Source organism: Neolamprologus multifasciatus, chromosome 16 (assembly GCF_963576455.1).
Source record: "Neolamprologus multifasciatus chromosome 16, fNeoMul1.2, whole genome shotgun sequence".
Taxonomy (NCBI): domain Eukaryota; kingdom Metazoa; phylum Chordata; class Actinopteri; order Cichliformes; family Cichlidae; genus Neolamprologus; species Neolamprologus multifasciatus.
Window position 1 is genome coordinate 13396878 of NC_140454.1, and position 8567 is coordinate 13405444.

At 41.5% G+C, this 8567-nt stretch overlaps 1 protein-coding gene across 2 annotated transcripts in view; it reads left to right on the forward strand.

Annotated features, from left to right (window-relative positions):
* Window positions 1-6432, forward strand: part of katnal1 (katanin p60 subunit A-like 1) — a 10568-nt gene extending 4136 nt beyond the window's left edge. For both annotated transcript variants that reach the window (XM_085134668.1, XM_085134669.1), the window contains exons 6-11: window positions 1-5; window positions 2322-2480; window positions 2712-2838; window positions 3071-3205; window positions 3398-3524; window positions 4883-6432. The exon at window positions 1-5 is cut by the window's left edge and continues 101 nt beyond it. In XM_085134668.1, coding sequence (XP_084990794.1) covers window positions 1-5; window positions 2322-2480; window positions 2712-2838; window positions 3071-3205; window positions 3398-3524; window positions 4883-5081 — 752 coding nt within the window. In that variant the 3' untranslated portion in view covers window positions 5082-6432. The remainder of the gene's footprint in view (window positions 6-2321; window positions 2481-2711; window positions 2839-3070; window positions 3206-3397; window positions 3525-4882) is intronic.
* Window positions 6433-8567: the final 2135 nt, after the last annotated feature.

Below are 8567 nucleotides of genomic sequence, written 5' to 3' on the forward strand. Positions count from 1 at the left end.
GGAAGGTACACACACATACACACACACCTGTGATTTTTCACATATTCTCTACATGCAAACTTTATCTAGTTCCTTACTGGGGGTTTTAAAAAATGAGAGAGTAATTGCAGAAGTCTATAAATATGTTTTTCAGCTGTGAGCTACTCACTTTGCTCTGTAGCACACCTACCATTTTGAGTATCTTGCAGCATGTTGCACCAGTTACATCAAAGTTTGAGCGTTAAGGTCAACACCAACTTCTACATCAAGACTAGTTAGCTTCACACTAAATCTAGTACTTTATTCAAGTGCGCCATTTCTGTTGACACTATCACTGTCAACTCAAGTCAGCCTCAGTTCAGTTCTGCAGACTTTTGTTTTATCTTGCTCCTTTCTGTCCACATGTTTCCAAACTTTCCTGTATAATTTCCTAAAAAATGATCGTGTCATTGTATCTGATCATGTGAGATTTGGCCTCATGCAGCACATTTCTCTCTCTCACTTGACTAATTAAAATGTCGAACTTATCATTTCTCTTCTAACGTTAACAACTCTGCCGTGTGATAAAAGGTTCCACCAACAACTTACCGTAATAGTTCCAAATTAATACAGCATAAAATCACGTTGAAGTCGTTCGCAGTCAACATGTGCTTATTTTAAATAAAGACAATAAATAATAATATTTTGGCTCACCTAACAGTAACATTAACAGTAAATGTTAAACAAGTCGTGCCTGTTCAGAATCAGAAAGTGATGCTTTCCTTTATATTTCTGTCTTGTGTTCATGCATGCAAATTTCTATAAAGTCGAGGTTCAGCGAGTGGAGAGGGAGAGCAAGCTAACACAGAGAGCTTGACAAACATCACAAAAAAATATTAAATAATCAAATAGTTTTCATTTGTGATTACTTCAGCCTCAAATAAATGACTGATGAGGAAGATGAAGACACATTTTAAGAATAAGATCCAATCTGCAAATGTCATTTGATAAAATGGAACAACTTGCATATGTAATGTCATTCATATTATCTATAAACAGGTAGCATCTACCAATACACTGCAGAATGCAGTTGGCTAAATTCAGAAAGAGCGGTAAGCTTCGGAGATTGGCTGATCACGTAGCCTGATCGCAAGTAAAATGCGGCAACTAAAATGTTTTTACAAAGTCAAAGTCTCCACAGAGATGGGAGGCTTCTTCTGCATCAGCCTCGGTTAAACTTTCATCATGTGACACTGCTTCCCCTGAGGCCCAATCATGTGAGGGTTAATACTTTATGGGGGGAGATATAGCAGCACAATGTTTTTCATTTGACTTGTATAGGCATGCATAATTAAAATTCTTCACTAACTTTAAATAGATGGATAGTCTTTTTTTTTTCTTTTTCTTTTTTAATCACTGAAGGTGAAGTAAAATTAAAGAGCGATAAGTCAGTTGCAGAGGAAAACAGGTTAATGGTTGTTTTCTCAGCACACAGGTGAGTGGAGGTATGTGTTTTATTAGCACGCACATTTAGGTCTACGCAGTTCCGTTTTTGTTCTGTGCTCTGCAGCACGTCTGAGTGTTTCTACTCCTAATGCAGGTGCACATACGCTCCCATCTGCTCCTGCTGAGATTCTGATCAATACCCACCGCAGTACTGTTTTATATTCCGAGTCGCTCGACTCAGTCCTGCAGTCAGCATAAGACACACCTAAATTGACTGAGGCATAAAAATAAAATTTCTTTAAAATGAAATGGATTATGTCAGCCATGCTTCCTTTTGTGGTTTCTGTAATCTCCGTAGCAAAAGGCGCCAAGCAGATATAGAACTGTTAGACGCCGGAGTGGCAGCGATATTAAAAAATGGTTATAGAGGAGATTTAAATCAGGGTTTGACACTTTTGTTTAATATCACAGGCTTTTAAATAACATGCAATTATCCAGTCTCAAACAGGGATTACAGTCTACGGGAAGGCAATCCATTCACATTCAGACTAATATCCTATTCTCACAGGAGCAAGCTTTAGAGGTGCTGGTAAATGGATTTTTTTCTTTTTTTCAACATCTGGACTGAGCTAGCCCCCTCCCCCCCAAATCTCCTGTGTGCTCAACTATCGTAATGTTTAACTTGGTATCGATCTTCTCATGTGAGTCTTGACAAGGCAGCATTTAAGTCTATTTCCCAGGAAGTTCTTAAAAGGAATGTGGGAGCCGCATACTGATATAACAACTGTTAATGGTCGTAGTGAACTGAATACTGATCTTCTGTGTTTGCAGCCTGGTCCTTTCTCTGTGCGTGCGTGTGCGGGTTCATTTGTTTACTTGTCTAATGTTTTAAGATTGTGTGACATTTTGCTTTTTAGGGTGTATTAATGGTCGGCCCTCCAGGTACGGGGAAAACCATGTTAGCCAAAGCCGTGGCCACAGAATGTGGGACCACTTTCTTCAACGTGTCCTCCTCCACGTTGACCTCCAAATACAGGGGCGAGTCGGAAAAACTTGTCCGTCTGCTGTTTGAAATGGTGAGCGTGTGTGGAAATAAGCATTTGGGCCTATGGGCAAAATGCTGAACCCTTGCATTTTATCTCCTTCCCTGTGAGTGTGCGTGTATGTTTTTTGAATGGGTGAATCAAAGTGAAATTACGAAGCACTTTGGATAAAAGCAGCACAGGAGAATACAGCCGCTTCTTATTTACATGTGTGTGCACTGCAGCGGAAAGGAAACTCACAATGCGAAACTTCTTCCTTCTCAGGCCCGATTTTATGCGCCAACGACCATCTTTATAGACGAGATCGACTCCATCTGTGGCAGGAGAGGAACATCTGATGAACACGAAGCCAGCCGCAGGGTCAAATCTGAACTTCTTATTCAGATGGATGGTTAGTGGATTAGAGAAATAGGTGAAGCTGTGCGCAGCTTGCTGTTACAGTTGTTTGAGGGATTAATCAAGGATATTGCAAAAATTTGAGTTAGAAGCAAACGGGACAGGTGTCATAATGCATTTGTCCCTTTGGCGCCTCATTACAGCTAAATGACTTTTTGAGATACTTTGAAACTGAATGTGTTGCGTAAACAAGCTGAAAATTTTGTTTTGTTGTTTTTTGCGAGCAGGAGTTGGGGGAGCCCTGGAGGGTGACGACCCCTCTAAGATGGTGATGGTCCTGGCTGCCACAAACTTCCCTTGGGACATTGATGAAGCTTTGCGACGACGGCTGGAAAAGCGGATCTACATCCCTCTGCCCTCAGGTGACCTCACCAGGCACAGACTGACAGCACAGGAACTAAAATGACTGATGACTTTGTAACACCGTGGACTTCTAGTCATTGTTTTATGTGCCTCTCTACTGCTTTTCATTCCCATTTCTCCTTAACTGGTTTTCAGATGCATTGCCCTTAAATTAAAACAATTTTTGTGTGTGTATGTGTATTTGGATGTAGCTGTTGGTCGTGTCGAGCTTCTAAGGATCAACCTGAGAGAGGTGGATTTGGCTACAGACGTAAATCTGGACCTCATTGCTGAGAAGATCGAGGGCTACTCTGGAGCAGACATCACCAACGTCTGCAGGTGTGTATGGTTTAGAAACTGATTATCAGTTTATGTTTCATGTTTTATATACAGAACACAGTAAAGCAAATGCTGCTTTGTGTTCTTTGTTTCAATATGCTCGTACCTAAACTATTAAAAGATTGTTATCACCGCACGTTACTGTTGGGGTATCATGTAATAAGTGACGAGATGGCAAACTGTTGGTATTGAGCTAAAAATTTCTGATTCGCTCTGGGTCTTTAGCAGAGTTCCCAATTTGCGAGTGCTGTGTAAAACTTTAGACTTTGACTGATTTTATATTCTCCTAATTCACTTTATCCAGAGTGGCTTACAAATGCTGCTGTGCAATTTATCTTTTTTAAAAGCCTGAAGCAAGAGTAGTGCTGCTTCCTCAGTGATCGTCCTGCTAGCACACTGGAAGCTCAGGCTTTTTCCTCTCTGTTTTTCACAAGTACTGCCACAAAGCAGTTTTCGTGCTCAGCAGCCTCAACCTTACAGAGCTTTTGGAAAAACTCCTTCCGGGGTAGGGATTTTACCTTGCAATTTGAAAGGTGTGGGCCTTTATGTCTCTCCTTTTTGGTCAGTGGACAGTTAGGGTTATATCGCCACCTATTGCTTTGTCATGTTTTGTAGCCTGCACCTGCATGTAGACTAAATTTAAGTTACAAATCGTTGTCTTCTTAGTAAACCGCCGATTTTTGAATCACTGAGTTTTGAATCACTGTGGTACTTTAATCTGGCCCTGAGAAAAAATAATTTTAGCTAATTCATAACTGCAATGCCTTCTTTTAGTACCTTTCCATATAAATACCAATCAACTCAGGAACACAGGCTGCTAGTAATTTGCTTCATCTCTACCTAAATGTATAACTCTGTTATTACTTGCTAAACAAGCAAATTATGCAAAGAGTAACTGCACACACGATAATGATAATTTGACTGTCAGATTATGAGGTCACGTCGTCCCTGTTGTGTTTTTATCAGCTCTGTCTCTTCAAACACGCAGCGCTGTTTTGATTGTAGTGCAGTGTAGCAGTTGTTTTAGTGTAAGACTTTTATCCTTACTGTCCTGTCCTTGATGTGGGGATCCTTTCTGCTGTAGCACTGCCAGGAATGGCAGGCATTTCATGCATCCAAAGCTGTCTCTGCTCATCTCTCCCTCACATTGTTTCATTGACCTTGGATGCATGCTCATTGTCCAACATACAGCGTAGCCTGCAGGATTTCATCACAGCTCAGGCACAATCCTTTCTGACAGGGCTAAAACACAGCAAATGTGTAATTTAAAACAGTGCAATTATGTTTGGCGTGCCAAGAGTAACTGTCTTCTGTCTCTCTCTGTCCACTCCCTGCTTGTTTCTTTACACATACGTCAGGGACGCCTCCATGATGGCGATGCGTCGTCGAATCCAAGGCCTAAGCCCTGAGGAGATCCGAGCTCTGTCCAAAGAAGAACTGCAGATGCCCGTGACCATGGAGGACTTCACCTTGACACTCAAGAAGATCTCAAAGTCTGTTTCTGCTGCAGACCTGGAAAAATACGAAGCCTGGATGGCTGAGTTCGGGTCAGTATAGAGATCAGTGGTGATTAGAGCCAGAGGGGCGAAAACCTTGAAAGGAGGACTGATAGCTTTGAAAATATTGAAGGCCTTGAAAAGCAGCAGTGGAGTGAGCGCTTGTATTTCAACAAGGCAGCACATCAGGGATCAGAAAGACTGGTGCCTTTGAGGGAACATGAAAAAGGTGGCTTCACCCCTGCAATTTCACTTGCTGTCCAGAACTGTGTTTGTAGAGATGTCAGTGATCCAGCCCACTCAGGTGACCTGATGAAGGCTGGGTAAACCTCTCACACTGGGAACTTTTATGTAAACTACCAGCTTAATACACACAGGGAATGTGCATAAGGTTTTATACACGAGACCTCATGCAAGAACAGATTTACACTGCAGAGCTTTCAAGTCCAGCATCTAAGAACACAGTTTGAAACAGTGTACAGCTGTTTTCACACAAGACTCCCTGGAAAAAGTCAAGGGAATTAGATCTGAAAATTATCCATAGTTGTTCTTTCCTACATGTGGCACACAGCAGGAAACAGTTTCCAGTCAGATTTGTTGTAGGTGAGGGGGCCATCTGAATAAGGCAGGAGGCAAGACACAAAATGTGTGAATACACCAGACGAACATTTAGCTGCGCTATTCTCACATTAGTGCGGGCTGATTTCACACAAGCTTAAGCTGGCAGGTTAAAACTGTCTCCGATCACATGCGCCTCTGTGAAGTAATGTCTAGAATAATTCAAGGTGTGAAAACAGCTAAACGAGTTAGATATCCTATCAGACACACGTTGCACCCGGACAGTGACTTGCAAAAAGGTCTTACAGAAAGTCTTACAGAAATATTGCTGAAATTACTGCAGCACAGCAGGCAACATTAAAGAAAATGTCTTTCAAATTAACAAAAAATAAGATTCCGTTTTTCTCTATATAAAGTGCACGAGTGGACCTCTCATGAATTTCATTTCAGAATGTGAGAAGTTCTCTTAAATCTGTCACTTAGGGACAAACCTGTTCTTGCACGAGGCCCCCGTGTCATAAAAAACTTCTTGAGGAGCTCATGTATTTATTGCTGACTGAACAAACTTGAACTGAACCTCAATATTGTGGTAGGTTTAGAATAAAGTGTTGCACTGGCACGCGGCGCAATATCTTTGTGTCCTTTGACTGAGTGATTGTCTGTTCTGTTAAGTTTCATGTTGTGTTGTTGGTTTTAATATCTGTTTTTAATTAATGTTATGTTTCAATGAGAAAAGCATATGTAGTCGTACTTTTGAAAAGAGGACATGACCACTGGAACCGTGAATTTTTTATTTTTTTTGTTTATTTGTTTGTTTTTAGTTAAATTAAAGAAAATACTTACCTCACCAAAAATCCTTGACTTCTTCTTTTTTGATGTAAATACTTAAACTTAGACAGGTTATGTCTTGTAGAATAGAAGGTATACTCAAAAAAGGCAAACATGAAGCAATTATTTGACATTTGAAATGTTTGTTGTTGTTGTTTTAAGTTTATTCATTCAAATATTTAATCATTAAGGAAAATATGCTTGGTATGAACCAAATAGATACCAAGCAAGTAAATTCCATTTGACCAATTTCAAGTTAATTTCATGTTTTATACTGTACTTGTATAACAAAATTACATGGGGAAAAAAACAGAAAAAAAAGAAAATCCCAACTCAAAGTCCTCTTATGTTTTCTTTCTCCAGAAAAAGCTGCATCACACTATTGGCTGAACAGAGATGGATCTATTGGCATTTGAGCCAAGAATGAACTTTAATGAGCTGTAACCCAGCATGAATAAAGCATCTGTAGATGGTGTAATAGTTACCGTGCTTGCATGTCAAACAGATCCATCCGCGTGGCACCTTTATGGTCTTTGTAATAGGCTTAAAAACATTTTTTTTAAACATTTAACGTGTTACATGAACTGGCACGTGACAAAACTGTAGGTTCTTGACAGCAGGAGCGGTGTTTCTGCTGCTGAATAATTTAGACATCGATCCAGGTTTCTATTGAGCGCTCAAACGTACTATTTAATTCAGAATCCCAAAAGTTGAGGTGTCTTTGGAAAACTCTGTAAAGCTCCTGTGCAAGTTAAAAAGGCATGACAGCAGGTGTGATGTTAACGCAGCAAAGTGTAGATTAATCTGTGTATTGGGTTAGAGATGGTACATCAGCCTGTTTACTACACTTAATACACTATGACCACCGTACGATTTGTGTGAGCTGTAAGATTTTCTAAGAAGCTGGCTTTTGTTCTTCTGTTTTTTCCAGGCGCTAATAGATTTTTCTAGGTCAACAGATGTGCATTTGATGTCTGAAATGTCTTTTATTCAGACATCACACAAATTGGTACAAAGCTCAGTCCTAGCCTTGACTTTTTGTTCTCCGATAAATGTTAAACAGATTTTATTGCAGGTGGATTTATTGTCAGGCGGCGTCTGTATGCTCGAATTTTCCAACCGCTGAACTGTACTGGAAGCTAATTAGAAAAGACTGGTCAAATGGAAAGAAAAAGGAGATTACTGTGCCTCTGCACTCTGACAACAACACTCTGACAACCTCGAGATAAAAACCTTCACAAAAGTGCAAGGATGGCCTTGACAAGACTTTTGAGTGACCTCATAAAACATGTTTTTTGCCACAAGCTTAAACTAATTATGAAACAGTTTCACACAGAAATGAAGAAGCGGTGTCATTTTATACAAAAAAACTAAACAAAACATCATCAGTAGGGCTGTTCGATATAACGATATATATCGGATTGTGGAGGTAAACACAGACGACACGAGAGCTCTCGATTGACACTGCTTGTTTATTACTCATCACCACACAACTGAACACTTTTCCCTCCAAAACACAGCAACAACACTTCCTGAGAACTGGGTGTGAGTGGAGCCCTCCAGTGGTCCACCACACATGCCCCCCCCCGAACACCCAGTAGGGTTATCCCCTAGTCCAGAACCCTTGCTTTAATTAAACGTCCAGAACGGCTGAACCTGAGGTGGAGAGCTGGCGGTGGGGAAACGAGCCTGAGGGCCAGGCTGGCATGGGCGGTCAGGAAAAACCGAAGATAGCTCGGGCCCCGCCAGGTGGGGGGCGCTCCCAGAGGAAGAAGCAGGGTTGTCCAGTCCAGTGGAAGGCGGGCGGCCACAGTGGGGGGCCTGTGCCGGCACCACCTGATCATCCAGAAGCACATGTGCTGGTTTAAGTCTGTCAATAGAAACAGCCTCCTGCCGACCCCCAAAATCCAAAAGGAAATGCTTCCCGGTTGAATAACCCTAAAGGGGCCGTCATACAGTGGACGCAACAGAGGCCTATGAGCGTCATGCCTGACAAAAACAAACTGCGAAGAGTCCAACGACCTTGGAACAAAGGTGTCGGGCACACAATGGTGCACTAGGCCAGGAAGAAAAAACAAGTCTCTTGGGGGACGGAGAGACAGCACAGATGGAGCGAAGCACGGGGGTGGGCTCTCAGGCAAGAATTCCCCGGGACCCGGAG